Source organism: Copidosoma floridanum, unplaced genomic scaffold, assembly GCF_036245765.1.
Source record: "Copidosoma floridanum isolate Cflo_tuat_1 unplaced genomic scaffold, Cflo_Japanese_pri ptg000030l, whole genome shotgun sequence".
NCBI lineage: Eukaryota > Metazoa > Arthropoda > Insecta > Hymenoptera > Encyrtidae > Copidosoma > Copidosoma floridanum.
The window spans coordinates 7,845,542-7,869,102 of NW_028321907.1; the positions used below are offsets into that span (position 1 = coordinate 7,845,542).

The window sequence follows — 23,561 nt, forward strand, 5'->3', positions numbered from 1 at the left end:
AACATCATAACTCGAGCAAACATGAGATCTATGGGTTTTGAGGGAAAGCCATTCAGTGGAGTACAATTCGTATATGCTAGGATAACAAACGAGAAACTCATACATTGGTACAGAAGAAGAGGGTAAGAAGTGGCGGCGCAGCATACCGTATAGTGTCTCGTGACGGTGTTATGATCAGGGTGGTGATGGTGGTGTTGATGGTGGTGGTGGTAGTGTTAAGTGGTCTGTCTTCGGGTGTTTGGTCTGAGCTTGCGAGGGTGTTTATCGAGTTCAGTGTATCGGACATTGACATTGACATAAAGACACTGTCAAAGACAGAACTTAGGTCCGAGTCCTCAGTCAGGTGGAGGTGCCTCCATGCATCCTCGTCCAGTGTTTCACCCGAGTAAGACTCCTCTTCGCTGAAACGTCGCAATTTTGTTTTCCCATCAGCTACCATTCACACCCGCAGCTTTTCTTCCATTTTTACTTTACTATGATCCACCTTTACGCTTTTATGACTCACAAATTGTTTTTTATACTGCACAACGCTAGTTACTCGAGCAAACAACGCAATTCGATTTTTATTTTTTAGTATTGCTTATATATTACAGCGAAATTATCCATCATCACTTCGTATTATTCTGCTTGTGTTTTGGTAGTAATATATTGTAAGACGTACAGATTTTATTCTATAAACCATTGCATTTGAAATTTTTATGTGCACATATATGTATTTTTACTTTAAGATGGAATTTTCATTAATGCATGTGCTTCCAATTTTTTTTTTTATTCGTTGATTTAGTAATAAGGATATCTAATTAAATTATTTATTATTCATTGGCACACTTAAAGCAACATGAATCGCAGTGAATGAGCAATCCAGTTAAAACAAAAAAGTAACACACAATAAAGACAAAAAAAAAAAAAAATTGCAACAAAAAAACAAAAAAGCTTACGAGCTGAAGATTACACGAACTTATATGTACCAAAAAGCAAGGGAAAAAAGATACCAGATGAAAAGAGGAAGTTTTCTGATGATCTCTCGACTCGCACTGCAACCCTTGCCAAAAAAAATCTTGCGATTTGCAAGAAAACCTTGTAGCTTGAAAGTAAGAATTTTCATCAAATCGATTTCATCCTACTTCATTAAATACACTAAGTAAATTAATCATAGGATGCTAACTTCACTGAATATAATTCAATAATTTAAAATCTGATTAAAATTCTTCAGTAAAAATTGAAATGTAAATATTTTATTTTTGTTTAGGTTTTAAGATTCAGATGTTTATTTTAAGCCACGTTGATAATATTTCATTATGGAATGGAATTTGAACAATAATTAACATCTTAGAGCAAAAGTTTTAAAAATTCAAAATATTCAAGTAACCACAATTTTCACGATTGCACAGCTTTTATTCTCATAACGACAAACAGCGAGGAACAACAGCTTCGTCAAAACGTAGGTAGAAAACAGAGGTGGCTTTGGTTTGCCTCGACAATTAAAAAGTCGATGTAAACGAGAAAAATACCATCCCTGGAAACACTAGAACAGTGGAGCGGTGGAAAAAAATGCGAATAAAAAGAGCCGAAAAAAAGGGGGCAGAGGAATGATTTTAATGAAAGTAGCTCGAGCAAGATATTTTACACACAAAGAGAGGGCACAGCGCGTATCCACCGCGATGGATATACATGTATAAATTTGCTAGGAGCGGTAAAATATTACCCAGCAGGCAAGCTAGCCGAGGCATAGGGTGGCGAGCGGGATTTTTCCTCCTCCAGGCTGCTGCCGTACCTCTCTCTCTCTCTCTCTCTCTTTTGCTCACGCGTGTATACGTACAGAAAACCAGCGAGCATTTTTCGAAAAAGACGAACGGCCCAGCGATGCGAGCATGGGCTGCACGCTCGAGCTATTTTCCCGCAAATGACGGAGGTAGGCAGAGCTTTCCTGGGAAAGATTGAGATTAAAATCGCTGAGGGATCCTTCCCAACCCTCGAAACACGTGCGAGGCCGAGTGCTCGTCCTCGTTGAAAACACTCGATGATATCCTTGCGCGGGTTTGGGTATGAGCGTGCAGAGCGAGCAAGTCTTGGCGAAGGTGAAAAACCATTTTTTTCAGATGAGGATTCGGAAAATTAGATGAGGACAATTAGATTTGGATTATGATGGAGCTTGGGCGATCAATTGTTGACGAAATGGGCTATTTATGAGATTATTCAGCTCTATTTGTGTTATTGAGACCAACAGCATAAACATGCAACAAAAAATACTAAGAGAAAAAATAGGTCCTGTAAATACTTGGTTGTTAACTATTTTTATCGTTATTCTTGGTTATTTTTATTATTGAAATTATCAACTGATTATTATTCAATTTTAGTGTGCCAAACTATCAAGTTATTTAGAGAAATATTAGCTTTGACAAGAATTCGTAAACAAACATAAATCATAGTACTCTAGGTGATCTAAGCATAGCATCGGTTGTTCTTTAATTTTTTTATCATTTTATATTTGAAGATAACGCAGACTCACAATTTTTTTTCATGCTCCCAAAACGACATACGATCTTCAAAGTATTTTTTAGGTCTGATTACAAATACGGACTTGTTGTAGCTTGACTGTTAAACTTTGTTGCAAAAATCATTTCAACTCGATAAATCAAATACAATAACCAACTTCATCTGAGCTTTTAAAATCATCAATCAAACCTAAGGCATTAACTTTGTAGTCTCCTAACGTAACCCTAGAAATATTCGATCAAACTCTATGAACCAATTTTACAAATTTGTTACCCTTCTTTAGTTAAATTTTTTTAGTTTAAGTAAGATAAACATCGATATAGTGAAGGACTTATAGGTTTAGAGGCTATAAGTTGAAAAAGCTTGAGTCAAGGACTTTATAGGATTGGGTTAGCCACTGAGTTTATAAGTTTCACTTATTAGGTTTATATACTTTCCAAATTAAGATTCATCAATCAAGCAAATCTAAGCTTTAATTCATTGTTAGTGACATAAAAACTAATAAGAGACGTAATTTGGTGTCCTGCATAAAAAAAAAATTTTTTAGTTTTGTATTAAAATATCAATAATTATTTCTTGAAAAAATTCCTCCTGCAGTTTTGTAATCGTCGACAAGTGAGTTTTGAATATTGTATACAAAAAGTTATTCAATGGCTATTTAGACGCTTGGAAGACCTCACTACAATTTCCGTTGATGAGTTAAAATTTAAATGCATGCTGCACTTTTGTTAGTGAGTATGTATCATATGATGTATAAATGTGCAATGTTTATTGTATGATAATGTATCAAAAACGACAGATAAAAAGCACAGTCTTTGAAAGGTATTAGACATCAAATTAAGAAAATCAAGAATGTAAGAATTAAATTTGTAGCATAAATATGTGTAAGAAAAATTAAAAAAAAAAAAAAAGAAATAGGCATGAATTGCCAAAGTTACGAAACAAAAATATTGTCCAACGGACTTAAATAAAATAAGCCTTTTAGTTTGATATAATACCCAAAAATTCTTACTCAGTGATTAACAAAAAAAAAAAAAAAAAAAAATCAATAAAGCAACATCAAAACGTCTAAAGATGTACAAACGGAGTATTGAAACTTACAGTGACATCGCAGAGTTGGCCGATACCCGGCGATCATCGTCTCGGGGCTTGTGGTACAGCTGCCACCGCGAGGGCGATGATCGCTCTCCAATCGAAGGATCCATAGGGGACAGGTCATCACCGGGTCGCACATTTTCATACGGGCTACCCAGCGAGTTGCTGCCTTGCACAGGAATTGGCGGTAAATTCTCACTCTCGGCGTCACTTTCGATTCCGCACGAGGCGCGATGTCCTTCGCCAAATCGTTTCAAAGACGATATAGTTAACTCGTTCTTCTTCAACCTTTTGAATGTCTTAGAGATCACAACAGTACTTACTTTTGATCACAGCAGTTATGTCCTGGGTCACGTGCACCGGAAACTGGCTGAGCAGGTCGAGCACCGTGTTGTGCCGCGAGTCCTTTATCGAGAGGTCCACTCCTCGATCCAGGAGCGTCCTCACGACTTCCATTTTACCACAAAGCGCCGCTTCGTGCATCGCCGTCCCCGCTGACGTCCGAGTGTTGACGTCCACACCTGCATCGAGCAACACCTCCACGCAAGCTCTGTAACAAAAAATTGATGTTTGCAATTAGAAAAAAAAAGGTTTTTTTTAAAATTATTATATTTTATGTTTTTTATTACAACAAGCATCACGTATTTGGATTACCTCGTAGATTGGCCCTATGATGGCACAGGTATTTATGGTGTTTTTTGCATGAACAAATCGTGAAAAAATATTGCTATCGTTTCAACTTTTATACATAGGCCATTACTAGTGGTTTATGATAGGGCTCCCGTTATTGCAGTGTGCCATGATAAGCTACTAAACCTCAAATGAGCTGCGCCAGTTCGATTGTGAGAAATAACAAAAAAACTCTCATGGGTTTCAGCGAATCGACAAGTGTTTTAACGTTGGAAAAGCTATACGTGCAACCAAAAGTCAAATCGTAACGACTTACGTCCGGGTTGTTGGCCACATGGTACACGCGAGCCGCAAATATAGGGGGGGGGGGTATGGAGCGAGCGGGGGCAGTCGATTTCCCAATCGCTGGGACCAGGAAAGAAGTGAAAGCTCCTGGCAAAACAGCAACGAGTGCATTCGTTTGTGCACAAACATACGTACGAGTGCACCGAGCGATTCGCGCGATCGCATTACAAGCGAGGCGTTGGTGAAGCGATTAGCCGGACATGATGATAGCACAGGCTCGCTTTCAATCGGAAAAAAGAGGGAGACGGAGCGAGCGATTTCCATTAGTCCTCGGCGGCCAACGCGGGCGCAGATTATTTTAAAGGCTTACCGACCGGATTACCAATGGTGCCGCACGGACCGGCCTCGTCGCCGCACGCGTTAAGTACCACGCACCATCGAGTTTAGGCCGCGATTATATTATTTCCGTGATCGGATTTGCTGGCTACTGTTGTTGCTTCGTTCTGCTGTGGGCGCAGCGTTTCACACGATTTTGTGTATAGTAGTATGAACAGTGGGGACTTTTTTTGGTGGATACGAGCAAGGACAGCGGTTACGTTATGTATACGATCGATTGGTTGTTGCTGATGCGATGAAAAGAGGATGAGATGCAATTGTTTCAAGTTTTTTTGTCTGGAAGTATCCCATGTATGGTTTTTTATACATTGGTATTTTGTTGCGAAATAATAATTGACACGAGTTTGTAATTTTCTGTCAGTAGATTCTGGTCGTTTCATTCACTTATCTTATGTCCAAGGATTTCAATTTAAAACTTAGAATCAGTGAAAATTGTAAGATGGACGTTACCCTACTAAATCATAAGTAGCTTTTAAAAAAATGCGATACAGCATCATTAAACCTACGAAAGTAAAATTAGTCAACATTTCTAGCATTGGGAGACTAATTCTCTATTTTTCCCTTCCTTCCTTTACACCCTTCTTAGTTGCTGTAAAAACTGGAAATCTTTTCAATGATCACAAAAATGAACATAGAAGCATGTTCTGTCTTTTGGATGCTTGGATTCTTGTATCAATTTCTTTTAAAATGTAACAAGCGAACAAAGTTCTCGTTACTTCTAAAGTATATTTCGTAAAGAATGAGGGTATATTGTAATCACGTAACTGTACGTACGTTACTCTGTCAATTACAACTGTATAGTACTTATCTTAATTAATAAAGAAAACAATATGCTGTGTACCATATAAATTTTCCCTGTAACTTTCCTTTTCTTTCAATATTCATAGCCACATATCGTAATTCAAATAAAGTATTTTCATCAACAGCCAAGCAGTAGCCGGACAAATGTTGGTCACAGGGTATATAAGATCAAAACGTTATATATATTAACCGTAAGTAAGTCCATCGCACCAACACCGAAAGTTCTCATAAAAGAGCCCAAAATATCATTCACTATTTGCTCGGAGAACCCCTAGCAAAGCGTAAGAGTCCTTGTGCACGCCCACAGAGTAAACACAATATCCATAGCCAAAAGCTCGCCAGCGGTACATGTAGGATATGGCAGCCTGCTGAGAACGGCTACTTTCTCCCTGTATATACGGAATGTATCTCGGTACCCCTGATGCGTTGTATCACATAACGGGAGATTCGCAAAGAGACGTGCCCATACGTCCATACGTTATGTGCACACAGTCCTATAGTTACAGATCCTCACTGAAGAGAGGCAGAGAGAGCTTGCGTGAGAATCTGGATGTAGATTCGAGTTAATACGATTCTCCGGAGAAAGGGAGGAGGGAGCTATCGGCTGGGATCCAGCGACGCGCGCGAATGACCATAGCCCGGGATGGGATCGGACAGAGCGGAGGATATACATATGTATATGGGTGTGCACGAATCCCCAGCAGAGGGGCCCAGGGAGGATGGACTCCGCGTTTGGAATTTCGAGTCTGCGTCCATGCGTGTATCGGCAAAGCTTCGACGTAATATCGGCCCCCAACCATCGACGTGATTGCGCAAGCCGCGTTCCAGCTTTACTTGCACCCGTTCGTGTGATACCTGCATGCCTGCGTGTGTGTGACCACTAGCCCCTTCCGTTGTTCTGATTTGACTCTCATCTCGTTATTCCCCGCATATACACCAACTCGGCTCTGTACCCTTATTTCCTCATGGCTCCTCTGCTGGCCTCCCTTCGGTCCATATCCACAACTCACCAGATACATGCGTCCTGCGCTTCTATCGAGGCTTTCATTGTACTTGCAAATTGATTGCAAACTTGCTCTCCAGCTCTTTCCAAACGCCACCTTTCTATTTATCATGAACGCCAATGATAAAAGTATCGCTGTATCGAGTATACACTTCATTGGATCGAGCCGATTATCCTCACTACGTATTTGCATAATAATTCGCAGCTAGCTGCTATTTCTTGAATTAGGCCTACGAGTGCTACTATCTGATAGCTCTAGATAATTCCTTGCTGTTCATGCTGCTCCTGCTCAGGCGTTACTGACTCCTTATTGCACTATGCATTTTTTCGATCCGTATGTGATAAATACGTAAATAACATGCTACGTTGCTTGGTTCCTTATTCGGTTTGAGCTGCATTAATCATGGAATTAACGACTCAAGTAATAAAAAATACAATTCAAACGCATCTTATAGATGGCGTTTACATAAATATGTAAAGATGAAGAAAAGCCACAACATTCACTTAGTTATTGTTTGATCCAGAACATAATATATCTAACAGTTCTTAGGATAAGAGTTATGCAGGACGCATCAAGCACTGAAAAACTGTATGTACCACGTACAAATTAATCTTCGATAATGATGAAAGGTAGATGGCAATTTCACCTCTGCAAAATTTTAAGTAGAGTAAAAATTAAAACTGCATGAATATAACATGTAAATATATGTTACCACGTAAAAGGAACAAAAAAAATATTAGTATGGAACTTAATAAGCTAATAATTAACGAGAAAAACAATAATTTTTGTAACTGAATGCCTTGCATTATCCAAAAAAATGTATTTTCTAGATTCTTAAGTTATGAAACTATTTCTATTACCTCACCGTTTTAATAAAATGTTATTATTATTTACTTACTGTCATTTTAAATAATTATTTACATGATAGTTAAGTACAACAAACAAATCCTTTTATTCCAACGAATTAGTAATAGCAATTAAAGTAATTATTCTAACGATTAAAAATCAAACAGATATTAACAAAAAATACAATGTGTTTTGAGTAAAAATTTTCATTATAGTTGTCAACAAGTTGCAAACCCTTATCACTTCACAACCATTTGTAAATATTGATTTTGACACTCATTTATTATAATATTAGTTTATAAGGAAAAAAAATTATATCTGCTGTTAATGCACTGTCAAGGGTTTTAGCTCATTTCAAAATTACACTGACACAATAAAAACAATAAAAACTAATGTGCTAGAATGGTAATCTGATGTCATTAATTTCTCAGTCTAGGGACTTTTTTTTTTTTTACTTAGTTTTTTCCATTCTGTACAGTAATTTGTATCGATATGAACAGTAAAAATGATTGTACCTACGACAAAAATTTCTGTTCCAACTAGTAAAAAAGTTTCTAGATGGCTTTAAAGTACCAAATAACCATATAAGCACAGTAAGTTTTATTTTTTTCTTTCAACGTACTATACTAAAAATAGTTGCACAGTACCATTCTGACATACGCTAACATTCTTAAAAAGTTTGCTTCAGTAGTGTGAATGGCTACGACTATAAACAGCTATTCTCAACTTATAACACGCATAAACGTTCCTGGGTAGATTGGATAAAAATTTTACAAAAGATGTATCTCATTATCTGGTCTACAAGAGCAGCAGAATTTTCTAACCTTAAATTTATTATGAAATATATTTTGAAGGAATTTTAACAGTATTTCTTCAAATTTCATCATCAGATATTTTTAAAGGGACTTTCGCAACACTTACAAGATAAAAAGGCGCTCTTAATTACACTTTAATTATTTTCCTAGATTGTGAGTTGTATTTAAAAGTTGGACGATGTGTACGTTAAACAATAATGTCTATTGGCTGAGTATTTATATTTTTTGACACTATAGGCGCTGTATCTGTTGTCCAATCCCCTCCTAATACATTTTGATGGTAAATACTACATGTAGACGTACAAATACGTGTGTTCTTGCTTTGTTCTCTGCTACTGGAGTGCTTAGTCAATGTATCGCCGATATTAATGCTCCACAGCTACACGAAACTCATACTGATTCATTGCCGGCTCTTAAGTGTTCAAAAATACTTATTTTGTGTACCCTTAGCATTGATTGAGAGACGAGAGAAGACACAGCTAGTGGAATAAAATCTGTCTGACACCTTTTGTCACCGTAAGTAATAGATCCACCATGTATACATATACTCATTCCTCTCTAGCTTTCCTTTTTAGTCCCTCTCAAATATGGATGTATGTATATTTTTTTTATTGCTTGTTACTGTTTTTTTATCCATCGTGTTGTTTCAAGTAAGCATTAAAAACTGATTAGGAATATTTTATTTTTTCCCTGTGTACTTTAAACTCTCATATAAATCTTGTTTTAACCAATCCTCTATTTTGTGTAATTTTTTCATTGTACAGTTATTTCAAAAGTTATATCTAACTTTGTCACTAAATGACGAAAGAACAGTAAAATTCTTATCTTTTTCTTTTCAAATATCATGCTAAGTAGCCAGTGGTAAATATCAGTGGCTCGGAAAAAGAAGCGCTATTTCGCAATCACTGTGAATAAACGATATCTCAAGAATTTAGTTATTTTCTTAAACTTTGTAGTCCGATTGTATTTCTACAATATTTGATGCAGAGAAGTATTAGTTGTTTCTTCAAAGGTAAAGTTTAAACACGAGAGCAGACCTAAGGTAAACTTTATGAGTAGTCGACACTAATTTTGTTACATGCTAGTGCATAAAATGGTGGACGCTTGATGTACGCGTTTTTCTTACTTCGGGGATTTAATTCTGTTTTTCACTATTCTACACGATCTTGCCTCTAAAAAAAATATTCTTTGACTTCCAGTGAACAACTATCAACTAAACTTTAATAATTCATACTCTTCAGATTTTTTTGTAAGTAGCGAAAATTAGATCTACAAGTTTCAACACAATCTATTGTACGGAGTTTAGACATTTTTAATGTAAGTGTCAATAAAAATATGTACGATATCTCATTTTATCATCTAACAACACCATTGTCATTAGATAAAATAGTGTAAGACCATTCTTTATACTATGATCTTTCAACAGAACTTTTTTTTTTCAATTTTGAAATAATGGCTTTCATACTCTAACTGTTCGCACATTAATAAGCGAAGAAGAAAAAGCAAAGTTTGTGTATTGTTAATGTCTAGTGCTTTCAATAAACTATATCTGAAAAATAATCTGCAGTTAATAAAGGTTTTAAGACCTCATGAGCCTCTAATAATTAATAGAATTAATTTTACACTGCATATTGTTAAAAAACTTTTATATCTATTTTAAAAGAAAACACAAAACACGATTTATCAATAACTTTCAATTTTTACAGTTGATATAGACTTATTTGGTCATTTAAATATTTAGTTTAATTTTCTTAACTGAAAAGATTCGGTCTTTTTTTATCATCTGTTTATTAAGCTCTTTTATTTGATTCAAATATGTTTATCATTATTTGTAATAAATGCATACGGCTATTTTAATGGCCACAAGTACAACTTTGAAACAACGCCCTTAAACAAAAAAGTTAAGTACGTTTGGCCTTGCTTAATATAATATTAATGTATACATCTACATACCTAACCAACTATAGTATATCTACATGCTCATACAGTTAAATATACGTATGAAGATATACTGATACGTTAAGCGAGGTCAAACAAATCGAAATTTCACTCGAGGCTAATACTCCTACTATTAGACATTTACTATTTTATCATTACTGCAGAACTAACCAAAAACTAACATGTAAACTATTGAATCACAAACATAATATATTTATACTTTTCTTAATTTCATCATTCCTATCTACATTTAAACCAACTTTTGTCACTCAGCATTTACTATACTCCTACTACCTTATATTAACCTTCTGTAAAAGTGCGTTCTAATTCAGTTTGCTACAATCTCTGTTACCGTATATAACTGTTGAAGTTATTGTACTACTATTAATTTTTTTTAAATTATTTTTATTGCTTGGCTGTGTATGAATATGTACGTATTATAATATCTAAATGGCTGTTTGAGTCTAAATTGTATACTTTTGACAATTTTCGTCTTTTGTTTTGACATTGTCTTTTTTTTATTAATTTAGGTTGGCATCTTGCAACTATAACTGATCATTATGAATACTTTTAAAATTGTCTTGCTTGGAAATGAAAGTGTTGGAAAATCAGCACTTACTATTCGATTGCTTAAGAATTATTTTGAAGAAAAGTATGAACCAACAATTGAAGATATTTACCAGAAAAAGGTAAAAAGTTGGAATAAAAAGCTGGTATATGATGGTTTTAGTTAGATGTATTTGATGTTTTACTAAAAAACTTAATTTTTTCATAGGTAGAAGTAGATAATCGATCATACTGTTTAGATGTCCTGGACACAGCTGGTAAAGATGAGTACACGGCTATGACGAATCTTTACATACGAGCAGGAGAAGGATTTATCCTGGTATTTGATGTTGATTCAACAAAAAGTTTTGAAGTAAGTTTATAATATCAGTATTGTAAAACTATAAATATTTCCGAAGAGAACTAAAAAACTGCTATATTGTTTTCAGGATATCCGTAAACATCGTGAAAAAATGAAGAAATTATTAGGAGAAAATCAAATGCCTATGGTATTAGTTGGGAACAAGTGCGATCTTCCAAAACCTTGGGCTGTCAATGTGACCCAAGCTATAGAAGAAGCAAAAAAGTATGGTATACCTTTCATTCAGACATCAGCCAAAACTGGAATGGGAGTCGATGACGTATTTAAAACTATGGTAAGTCACTGTAGTGATTTTCCGTTAGTTAAAAATAATTTTTTTTTCTTTTTTTTTGTTTGAAGTGATTTATTTGTACGATTACATAAAATATGGTATATTTAAAAATTTTAGGTTCGAGAAATCCGGAAGGATAGGGAAATTCAACACGAGGCAGTGCTGCATTCTCTACGTAAGCGATAAATTGATAGATTCTTATTCAAACTATTAATGTAACAAGGCTCAGTACTGTTGTGCAAGAGTTATAAACATTATACGAAATAAAGTCTTACTAAAATATCATGCATTTCAAGAATAGGGATTTTTTTAACTTTTAGTTGTATTGAATCATAAATACTACAATTTTTAAGCAGTCATGGTAATCGAATTAACGAATGCTTTTAGTTGGACTTTGGCACTTAATGGACTCGTTTACTAAGAATCATCGTTTTAGTTGCTATGTCCAGGTTCTTAAAATCTCTGTCATAAGTGCTTAGATCAATCGTAGTCCAAAAAAATATCGGTGGCCGTTGTAGTATAATTGGTTCACAACAAATTCTGGTTGTTATTCATAATTCAGTGATAATAATAAATTATTGCATAGTAACACAATATTTAGAGTCGTAGAAAACTCTTAAATCGTCTTAAACTGAAATGTGCAGTATAAAAAAAATTTTACTGCGATAGTTTGTGTTTGAACAAAGGATTTGCATTGGACTAATGATAAAAATTTACAGATACATTTTTCATATAATCTTTCAAATATTTCCAATCAAATAAAACAATAATTTTTATTTTTTTATAATCATGTTTTACAACGTTTATAAAGACTAATGAGTTATATCTACGGTTATATTTGAAAACTTTGTCTGTATAGTTACTTATGTATATTCTCACTTATTCTAGAACAAAAAATGTGACATGGTACGATATCATAACAGATGAAAACATTAATGAGTCAAATCTGAATCAGGTTTTATAATGTTAAAATTTACTACAAGAAATCCTTACGACTTACCCTGTCACAAAATTTTAATACGTAACATAATTATGTTGAGAAACGAAATTTGAATGTATTTCGACACTATTTATGAAATAAGATTTGCAGAGTCACAAATTATACCTATAAAATTATAAACATACGCTTAGTTACTGCCTAGAACGTAAAGTGTAAAGTGTAAAGTAAGGTGTGAAATCCTAACAAACAGTAAGCTTGGATTTATTACAATTGTGCATACTCGATTTTCAATTTATCTAGCCATATAATTTTTTCACGTTTACGGTGACAATAGTTTAATCAACACATTAAATGATTGTTGGAAAAACAAAACTGTTTGTTGGAGCTGCAACATGTTTGCATTAGAACTGTGAGACTAAAAGAATGTTTTCTGCTCAATAAGTTTGTTTTACAAAGTTATAGGGTAACGAAGATACTTCACAAAAAATTCAACGGCGTGATACATGAGGCTGACTTTTTTTTAAAATTCAGATCAAGAATTTAATTTTGGATCCAAATCAATAGGTAAAACTTAATAAAGACAGAACTTTTCATTACTGATGTACAACATAAAAAATTAAAAATATTTCTTGTATTTGTTCCTTTTTCTACATGCCAATTTAATATATTTATCTAATAGCAATAAGTATGATAAATAACGCTCTAAAAAAATGTCTAAGGCGAACGATGCAACAAAATTTGTGTAACTTATTTTTCTATGCATAGTAAGTGCAACGCTGTTGTGAGTGTGCTATTTCCAGGAATTGTATTATTATGTGAGTGTATTACTACCACCATCGTTGTATTATCACGATATCAGTTTTCAGGAATGCTCAGTTACTGAGTGTGTTAGCAACACTGTATATTGAGTACTGCCATGCGCGGAGAATATGATCAACTTTCGTAAGTCCAACGATTACACAGATAATAGCTATAATAATGGCTATTACATTAACTTATCAGTTTTTTTCAACATCGTACAAATGTTTTAAGCGTCGTTTATACTCGTTCATCTATAGACAGTCCACAATTTAGATTTTTTTTTAGTGTATAATACGTGCTTACATGTCATCGAAACACAGCAGTGGTTTGAAAAGAAGAAGCCATTTTAATATCATTACAAAACAAACGTTTTCTCAAAATGTTGTTATTCTCTCAGATTTAGTGATGTTCGACCACTGCTGTTGTATTAAATATTTAAAGCAATTATAAAGAAACAAATTTTTTTTCAGAGCAGTAAGAAGAAAGTTTTCTAACTTACCTCCAGATTCGATGGTCTACAGACTATTAAAATTTAAGAAATAACTATAATTTTGTAAGAAGAAGGGTAAACACCGATTGTCTGTCTTTCAAGAAATAAATCGAGCCTAAAATTGAGTTTTCCATTTCTTTTTATTTTTTATCACTCATCTGAAATCAGCTGGTCGTTTAATAAATTTGTATGTTGGACTTCATTTTAGAAATAAATATAATAAACCAATTTTTTTAATAAAATATTTTATTGCATTGGATACACTAAGAAATTGTGGAAAAAAATTCTACAGAAAATTTTTTACAAGCCATCCAGTGGGACGGTACTTTATCTTACCGTAATTAATATCGAAAAAAGATCTCTGTGAGAGTAAATCCAAATGGATCTATCGTTTATTCATGTCTTCGTTAATTTTTTTTTGTTAACAGACAAACGATTTTTATGAGTTTATAAAGAAAATTTTTTTTGTACATTAAAAACGCAATTTCTATTTTTTTGTCTTTAAAACTTTGAAAAATCTGCTAAAATCATTGTATCAGTGCCGTATAACAGTCTTCAAGTTCAACATAAATTTAATTCAAATAAAGTTGCACGTTGAGTGAACCACACTTTAATAGAGCTGCATAGGTACGATAGTCTCCGTTGTTGATGACCGTGTAAAAATATGGAAGATACATTTTCATGACAATGTGAGTGTATCATCACCAGTAAATACATAGATACAATATATACTCTTGCCACCGCTGCTCTGTTGCATTGCTACCTCTAGGAAAGATACTTTGTTAACTAGCAGTCTTTTCAAGATCTAAAACTTAAGAAATCACGATTTAGGTGAATTCAAAATCCATCTTACGACCTTATTACCGTAAGTATCTGATGCATCCTGTATGTACGTATTCCTCTCTTTCAATCCCACAAATCTCTCTCTTGCTTTTCTAACTACTTTCGGCATTGTTGTTTCTGGACATGCATTAAACACTTGGTTTAGATTTTCAATTTATGTTGTGTGTCCAGCGTTTATGAGTCCCAGAGAATTTACTTACTTAATTTGCATTATATACGCTGGTCAGTTATTTTTAATGTTGCACACGCCACACAGATATTACAAAATTTATCTAAATCACTTAGTGACAACTGGAAACTATGATGCTTATCTTTTTCATTTCAAATATTAGTATCTTAACTATTTAGCCAGTGAAACGTATCAGCTGTTTGGACAAAAGTGCTACTTAAAAATTATTAAGATTTTAGACTATTTTCCATAATTTCGTTGTGTCTCCACGGCTACTGTATCGAGCATAAGTACAACATTTTCTGGAGTTCAAGACTTTCTTGAGACGTGAAATCGAATACAAACGTGCTTCTTAGGTAAACTCAATAAATATCAACGCTATAAACATCATGTAAAAATGTTATGTATGCGCCTAGTATGAGTTAAATTGTAAAATTCAACCGCCCAATTACATTCTATTGTTCACTACAGTTTAGTTATAATAACAGTCAGCATTCTGGTTGATATGTTACAAATTTTGGTGACATAAAAAAGTAGGCTTATCACGTGCTATTAGTACTTGAGCAACTTTTTTATATCACTTAAACAAGAATATTTTTTTACAACTAACTTACTTATTCCAAGTTTGGTAACAAAGTTTAGGTAAATTAAAGGAGATGGAATTCAGTTTACATATGTTTCTTGATGTTACTTGAAAAAAACAAGTTACTTATTATACTAAATCAGCATTGCGGAAAATTGAGACCCGAAATTTGAATGGTATTTAAGTACAATAAGTAGTTAAAGAAGTTGGGGCAGTCTAACTCAACTTAAATCCATCAATTTAAAAAGAAAAAATAATTATTTCAGAGCAGTATTTATGTCCTCAACAATTTAAAAAAACACATTACAAAATATTGTTTTAAATACACCTCAAAAATTACATAAAATCTTATAAAAGTGGGAATCTCATTATGGATTTTATAAGCTGCAACAGTACATAAAAATAATTAGAACACATTATTAAAAATATGTTTAAGTAATAACATCTTTAAATATAATAATCATATTATCATACGACATATAATGGTAGTTTTTAAAAAAGTTTCTTGCATAGTTTTATTTAATTTAAAAAAACTTCTGATGTTCACAAGGCTAGCCTATGAGCTTGCCGTATTACGTAGCGTACTATCAAACTTTGTAAAATTTTTGATCACGAATACATGACACTACAATACAGTGATATTCCAAATGTGAGATATTTCTGTTGCATATTGTGTTTTATGGATTAACCAACAGCTGTTTTCAACTTTAAAAAAGCACCGTAAACTTTCAGTACAAAATTATAAAGTGGTAGAAATTTTGTAGCGAATAAGATGATTAGTAATTTTAATAGGAAAATTAGTCGTAAAGGCAATTTAATTTTGTACTCAATCCAATTAAACTTTACAGAAAAACAGCACTGATAGTGTCGTAAGCTTATCTTTTGAGCATATCTTTAAATTAAATTCTCTTTTCTATAGCTAGATAACTTATAATTTTTTTTAACGTTCGTGTATTTGTGTGTGTGTATTTACATGTATTTATATTTTATTTATTTGTAATTTTTATATTAATCCCTACATTTTCTTACCGTGTTACTTATCAACTCCAGTCGTTTCGTCCTTTTTGCTTTGATTTTTTAACTCTATAGCTCTGTAGTTAGTAACAAAATCATATGTATTATCTTGTTCGATATAAATTCTTATACACGTGTATTTTCTCTCATTAAAATTTTATTTGTAATATTCATACATTCTTTGTAGATTATTATCTTACGGTTATAAAAAAATTTCTCACTGATAATGACTGAATACGAACTTGTCGTTGTGGGTAATGGTTGTGTTGGAAAGTCAGCACTCACCATACAAATAGTGAAAAATTATTTTAAAGATGAGTGTGATCCGACAATTGAAGACTCCTACAAGAAACAGGTAAAACGTTAAAATTAAGAAAAATTATGTACCTCTATTAAAATGTATTAAGTCGACTTACGTTCAATTATTAGGTGAGAATCGATGATGAGACATGCTTGTTGAATATATTAGACATTGCTGGTCAAGAAGATTTTTCTTCTATGACAGACCAGTATATGAGAATTGGAGACGGATTCATTCTCGTATTTTCTGTTGACTCGGCAAAAAGTTTTGACGTAAGTTAATCACTAATAATAACTTTTCATCGTGTACTTGTATAAATACTTGAAAAGAGAGATTTAAAAAACTGTCTCTCAATTTTATAGGATATTCATGAATATTATAAAAGAATAAGGAAAGTGAAAGATGTCGAAAAAGTACCCATGGTCTTGGTAGCAAACAAATGTGATCTGCAACAACCTTGGGCTGTCGACATAGCCGAAGCTAGAGGAATTGCAGAACTGTATGGTTTACCTTTTGTCGAGACGTCAGCGAAAACGAGAAAGGGAGTTGAAGATGCATTCTTCGCTTTAGTAAGTCACTTTATTGTACCTTTTAATGTATTGGTAGATAAATAATAGAATTATCAGTTTTGTATTAAACTGCATGGAGTACTAAATGTTCTCTAAATTTTAGGTCAGAGAAATCCGAAAAGATAGAGACAAAGGAAAATCGAATAAATCAAAAATATTCAGACGCAGAAAAGGACAATGTTATATTCTTTGAGCGTTCCATGATTAAATTCTTATTCATGAGATGAACTGTAACATAAGGGTATGGATAACTTTTTATTACGTTATAAAATTGATTTTATTATTAAAGCATTATGTTAGGTTATTCATGCTTGTTTTATATTTTACCGTGCATGTAAATAGACTTTAAGAATTACAAGTATAGTTATTTTAATGCACTTTGAGCATCATTATATTTTTTCGTTTGTCTTTAAACTTGAAATTAATCATCGTAGTTAAACATTACTAGAAACATTTTTAAGCTTTTATATACATGTGTTTTGTTTGTATGATAATGTAATAAATGTACGAATTTCGTTGCGATGTTGTGATGCATAAGTTGTAACTTTGAATAAAGTACAACTTAAAACAACTCAAACGCTACTTGTGTAAATATTAATAAAAAATTTTGGAATGGCACATCCATCAAAAATTACAAAATCATTGCTTTACTGTGTTGAATCACCTTTTAAAAGAAAATAAACATAGTAAATGTTTGAATGGATATCATCGTTATCATTTATACTGATGTCATATGATTGATAATACCAATTGATTTAGTCATGAGTCATGCAAAAGTATTTGCAATGACTTATGTATTAATGGTAAGAGGTAGAAAACCAGTACGTAGTAATACTTTCATAAGCTTACCTACCCTATAACAAGGAAGCACCAGTAAATTAATGAGATTCAGAATCTCGTAAGTTATTGGACTGGACCTGATGTGAATATTCATTTTATTTTTTGAAGTGAATCTGACATCAATATAAGAAAGTAACAAATAAAAGCCTGGTCTCTATAAATTTAAATAGTCTGGCTATCGATAATACCACCATCCTTTGTAGGACTACATGAGTGGAGGTAATCGACTTCATACTCTGAGCAAGTAATTAGATACTCCCGGAAATGGGTTTGAAAGTATAGAATATGCTATTTTATCTAACCATGTAATGGCAGATTTTCAAATTAATAGTCAGAAATGAGAGCCAAGTACTAAATTGTACTGTCTACCACAGATTCATTAAAAAACAGACAGGTAGTGACTTAATGAGGGATTGCTTGCTTAGATAAGAATTTTAAAAGAATTGGCAATGATAGGTGAAGAGCAGCCGCTGATATACTACTAGAATAATTGCGAGTATAGTTCAGATCAGACACATGTATATTAGAACTGTTCATACTAATGAGGTTATCTCTGGGCTGAGTATAAAATACCTAAGAAAAAGTACAGAAAAGCTGTTATGTCTGATAGAATAACGAGCTAAAAACCGTCCTAGATTGAAATTCCTCAGAAGACGTTGTAACGGAAAGTAAGGTCAAATGTGTTATGAAATCGTTCAACTTGATCCGATCTCTACATGTCTAAATGACATATTATACACCACACCTTTTTAATAAAGAGTGATTGTGGGAGGAATTGTAGACTCTTTGACTAAGAAAACCAGTCTGAATTTCAGAAGGAAGGTCTAAAAGATGGATTTTACGTATATATATTAAAGCAAAGCAGAATATAACACAACTTGATAAAAGGCTTCAGTTCAATTAGCTTTACATTATTTCCAATGAAAGTTTTAAAAAATAGTGATAAAAAAGTTTGCAAAGGATATACTGCGAAAAATCACTCTTGCCAGCAGGTGTCAACATGTCGATCACTTATGGTAATGGAAGTCCTTGGACACAACGTAAACTGCAGTGGTGTCTCACCTGGGAGGTGAATTCCAGAGTGACTCTGAAGAAGTTATGGCACTGATGTGGCATTTTGTAGGCCTGTACCGATAAAGTAGACATACTACATATTCGATAATCGTACATACTGATTTTTCAGGACAGAGGATGAAACATGGGAAAGTATAATGACACATAAAAATGTTCTTGTTTTTTTTTAAACTAGGAATTCCTGCATATGAGGCTACATAAATCACCCTATAATCATAATACGCACACTGGATATACGTACCCTCAAAGGAATAGCACGCAAATCCCAGCACCAACTAGAGTCGCAAAGTTTCCGAATGAGTTTGCTGATAAACTCGAATAAGAGAAAGTTAATGATATTGTTCAAGTAAAATGAGTAACATAAAAGACGAAATGCAATATAATTTGTTAACAGATACAAATTTCGATTAGTGTTTACACAGTAATACCGACTGTAAAAATTATCTGAATTTGAGAAAGTTTAATAAAAGAAATTTTGAGATAATGTACATGTCAATACTTTTCGAGTACGTATAAAAGGTAATGTTTTAAGTATTAAAAGAAAAAAAATCTTGAAATGATTGGTCTTTTTATATCATTGCAGATGACGTATTACTTTAAATTATTTTGGGATGATATATTATTACTAAAATTTCTTGGGATTAAACTTTACACAAGCTAAACAAATATATGCACGTTATAACAAATATAAGCCCGTTAACACAGATCTACTCGTATTTTTTTCTCAATTTTTCCACAAACCATTTGGAGTCAGCAGTATCACTAGAATCAATCAGCAATTTAAATTCGCAAACATTCAATTGCTGTAACGCTGGATACCCACCATGTGAACTCTATAGCACATGATCTTCCACTACAATAGTACACAGTAGATATCAGAATCCAGTGTTGCACGTACGCGCATTATTTGTCAAAGTGAAATTTGGTGGAAGGTTCGATGTATCGAAAATCCAAGCTGAACCCCAAATATCAAGCGAAGGTCGGTGGGGAGGGCATGCCGCAGGAATAGTATGGCTCTTTGGCAAACTACAGGGTGCAACGCGCAAATTGGCGTTAATTCGACGCCAGCTGTGTACTGGTATCGCGGGAGAACAAGACACGCGAGGTATATGTGCGTAACGTGATATAAAATGGAGCTCGCGGTCGTGGGGTGTCGAGCACGCGCTTGTGTGCGGTTCACAGTATGGTAGCGGTCACCTGTGTACCCTATGCGTGTCAGCGCCATCGTTGAATCAGCTTCGTTCAAATAAACAGGACTGAAAAAACATCCGATGCTGATACAAACGGGAGCACATTATGGATCTAGTTTGATGTAGTCAAACGAGCTAAAGGACACTTCTTTATTTGATTCAGCATAGTGACTCTACTCACGTAGCTATTGCACTTTTAATATTGCATTTTTAATGATTAATTTTTTCGATTACGCATCGGTTCAGTTAAGGCGTGGGTAACTCGTAAAAATGGACGTTATTTGAATAAATTGACTCGTAGAGGTACTATTAATCGTGATCCGTGCCGTAAAAATGAAATAGATTGAGCACTGTCTACCCAATGAGGTTTAAAAATGGCAACTCTGCAGGCTTACGTTCAACACTGGATTAAGTTAGACAGGGATTCAGTCTAACTAATAATATTTAATATTAGACATATAACATTGAATGATTGAAAGCGTCCAGTGTTGGGGATAATGTCAATTGATGGCGAAGGTGAGTGAGGGTACAATAAGAAAGTTAACAGAATGAGTAAATTAATATGTACTACTTACCGGTGGCCATTACGTGAAGCCAAGTGTAGAGGCGTGTGCGGAAAGATTAAAGAAGACGAGGCACTGCGCAGGGACTCAATTAGCTCGGGATGATTACGCACCAACAGCTCCACCGTGTCTAACCTGAGAACAATTGGAGCAGGTGGGATATCAGTACTTTTACCACGTGATCATGTATGATTTGTACACAAAATAATTTTCTGTGTGGCTAAGGTAGTACGCTACTAACAAAGACCAATAGTATCGCACAAATAATAAAATGCTTCATCGAAAATTCGATAGTAAAAGGTAAGTCCAAATAAATTTACAAATTGTACAAGACCATATGTGTAGTAATATAATTTACTTTCATAAGTATACGCTGACGTTACGTGCCTTAAATGCAGAATCATACGTGTATTTTATCTATTTTAAAACTTTGAATTATCCATCTATTACATTATTATTCGCTGTACAAAAAATTTCCAAGGACTTAAGTGTTTACAGTTGAGAAGCTTAGAAAATGAAAAATGTAAATGTTTGTCTTATACTGCCGTCTTTTTGATGAAATCATGAAAAAGTTAAAAAAAATCGTATCATCTAAATATAATATGTATAAATACTATGTATGAATTTCATGATTAAATTGATATTTTAATAGAAAGCAAATAGTCAGAAGGAATGCTCATACAATTTTTTATATTTTCTACAAATGAACTGAAATTGGTTAATCTTTAAGAAAATAATCAAATTATTTTATCTTAAAAAAGTATTTCAACTATAATGTCAAAACAAAAAAAATGAAATAAAACAACCTTTACCACAATAACGTGGGTTAAATTCTTCACAATACAACTTTACTAAAATTTAGGTATTCTCAAAATATTTGAAGTATGACTAACAATAGTACGTTAGTATTTTTTTAGTAAACTATCAAAGACAAATGTATTTGCAGTGATTAATGATAATTATTGTGTCAAAATAAAATAATTTGACAACATTTAACCTAGACCACTTTGATAAAACCTAAAATTTCATTAATTTTTGTTGAGTCAATAACTGTATTCTAATCAATGAAAAATTCAAAAATAATCAACTTTTATACAAAACGATTGCAAAAATTGTTATAGTAATAGAGAAGTTAGAATAAATGTTAAAAAACTAAAACATATTGGGCTAATGGCGCTGTTTTTGTACATTTTACTCTTATTTTTTAGTCTTGTATGATCAAACGGATTGTTATTTAATAGAAGTTTTTTCAAAATATATTTTTAATCATATAAATATTGAAAAATGAATTTCAAATGTTATTATAAAAAAGTAAGAGGATCTATTAGTTATGATTAAAAAAATTTTTATGACATTTAAAATCAAATTTTTTTTATTTGAAATAATATACTGTGTTTGTTATACTGTAATTGGGATACATTTGATAGTTATTAATAAGACCTGATCACTTTCAATATTTAACTTCAGAATTTTTTTTGCATTACGTACATCTTAAATAAATTAGATGTGTCATCATTCCTTGTTTTCAAAAACGTCTTACAACTTTGCCGAGCTCTGCATACTTAAACACGCATAACTAACGGAGGAATCTTTGTAATGGATGGAAAATCACAAACTGAGATAACAAATTATAAATATGTTTTCTGAAGTGTAAACTCGACAAAGAATACTCTAATGACAACATGTATGTGTGTAAAAACTCTCATGTCTTAGGATTCCCTCGATTGATAAACCTTAGCTACTTTCTTTGTTTTTAGATACTTATTTCTACTGAAAAATAGGAATTGTAGTCGTTTTTATTATATGCATAGATGCTGACATTCACAAAAATATACCTCTTTTGTCTCTTATTTTGAAATTTTTTTTTTAAGCACACCCTAGAAATCTGGCTTACTTCGCTCGCAATGTGATGTACTATGAGGAAAAAATCATAAACACTGATTTCAGTGAAGGTGATAACTTTTTACCGCGATTAACATGCCATTTCTTCATCCATAAGATATAGATACAATTTTACAAATACAATTTTAACGTATTAATCGCGGAAAAACGCTGTCACCTACACTAAAACTTGTGTTTATGATTTTCCCCGCATAGTACATGACATTGTGAGCAAAGTGAGTATCATCTCGAGCTCGTACCTCAAAAAATGTTTTTATTAAAAATTGGGGACAAAAACGGAACGTTTTTCGTGGATTTCATCGTATATTTATTTTATGTTGTTATCATTAGTCATTTTTTTTATTTCGATTTTATGGATTTAAAAATAGTCTTTTTTCTAAAAATCAATTTTTTTGATTTTCATCGTTGTTTCAGGAAACTTTATGATAGAAAATATGTAAGTCCATGAAATTTTCGAGAAAAAGCACGTATTTAGCATTTTTTTTCATACTATAAATACTTGTTAAGGAGCTGTTTCCAAAGGTGAAATAATTAAAATGAACAGAATTAATTTTTGAAAAAGTATCATGAGGTGCAATATAAATATATTAAACTGTATAAAATCACTAATATTGAAACAGCACGATTTACCTGCCGTATTGTGCCGCGAGGTCCAGGGCGCACTCGCCACGGCTATTGCGGATGCTGGGATCGCACCCGTGCTGCAGCAACTGCGCCACTACTTCCGTGTGCCCGTATTGAGCAGCACAGTGCAACGCTGTCTCATTGTCCTTCGTC

At 33.2% G+C, this 23,561-nt stretch overlaps 3 protein-coding genes across 7 annotated transcripts in view; 2 read left to right on the forward strand and 1 right to left on the reverse strand.

Annotated features, from left to right (window-relative positions):
• LOC106647610 (ankyrin repeat and sterile alpha motif domain-containing protein 1B) overlaps nt 1–23,561 on the reverse strand; it is an 83,169-nt gene that overhangs the window by 36,662 nt on the left and 22,946 nt on the right. The window contains exons 4-8 of one of the 2 annotated variants that reach the window (XM_089596604.1): nt 23,415–23,560; nt 20,895–21,017; nt 3,915–4,141; nt 3,598–3,829; nt 147–401 (exon numbers count right to left, since the gene is read on the reverse strand). In XM_089596604.1, coding sequence (XP_089452730.1) covers nt 147–401; nt 3,598–3,829; nt 3,915–4,141; nt 20,895–21,017; nt 23,415–23,560 — 983 coding nt within the window. The remainder of the gene's footprint in view (nt 1–146; nt 402–3,597; nt 3,830–3,914; nt 4,142–20,894; nt 21,018–23,414; nt 23,561) is intronic. The other variant, XM_089596605.1, reaches the window with a different exon arrangement.
• Nucleotides 8,650–11,790, forward strand: LOC106638391 (ras-like protein 1). 4 transcript variants are annotated; one of them, XM_089596617.1, is made up of 6 exons: nt 8,650–8,884; nt 9,224–9,410; nt 10,837–10,995; nt 11,082–11,225; nt 11,302–11,508; nt 11,623–11,790. In XM_089596617.1, the coding sequence occupies exons 3-6, from the start codon at nt 10,867–10,869 to the stop codon at nt 11,689–11,691; spliced, it is 549 nt and encodes a 182-aa protein (XP_089452743.1). In that variant the 5' UTR covers nt 8,650–8,884; nt 9,224–9,410; nt 10,837–10,866; the 3' UTR covers nt 11,692–11,790. The 4 variants fall into 4 exon arrangements, with proteins under 4 accessions (XP_089452743.1, XP_089452742.1, XP_089452741.1 ...); XM_089596616.1 differs by lacking the exon at nt 9,224–9,410 and adding an exon at nt 9,610–9,685; XM_089596615.1 differs by lacking the exon at nt 9,224–9,410.
• LOC111644009 (ras-like protein 1) lies at nt 16,572–17,408 on the forward strand. Its single transcript, XM_023392490.2, has 4 exons — nt 16,572–16,700; nt 16,775–16,918; nt 17,009–17,215; nt 17,319–17,408. The coding sequence occupies exons 1-4, from the start codon at nt 16,572–16,574 to the stop codon at nt 17,406–17,408; spliced, it is 570 nt and encodes a 189-aa protein (XP_023248258.2).

Coding starts and splice junctions, on each gene's coding strand:
- LOC111644009 (XM_023392490.2), top strand. CDS start 16,572: ATGACTGAATACGAACTTGTCGTTGTGGGTAATGGTTGTGTTGGAAAG. Junction 16,701..16,774: donor AAGACTCCTACAAGAAACAG/GTAAAACGTTAA, acceptor TTCAATTATTAG/GTGAGAATCGATGATGAGAC. Junction 17,216..17,318: donor AAGATGCATTCTTCGCTTTA/GTAAGTCACTTT, acceptor TCTAAATTTTAG/GTCAGAGAAATCCGAAAAGA.
- LOC106638391 (XM_089596617.1), top strand. CDS start 10,867: ATGAATACTTTTAAAATTGTCTTGCTTGGAAATGAAAGTGTTGGAAAA. Junction 10,996..11,081: donor AAGATATTTACCAGAAAAAG/GTAAAAAGTTGG, acceptor ATTTTTTCATAG/GTAGAAGTAGATAATCGATC. Junction 11,226..11,301: donor ATTCAACAAAAAGTTTTGAA/GTAAGTTTATAA, acceptor TATTGTTTTCAG/GATATCCGTAAACATCGTGA.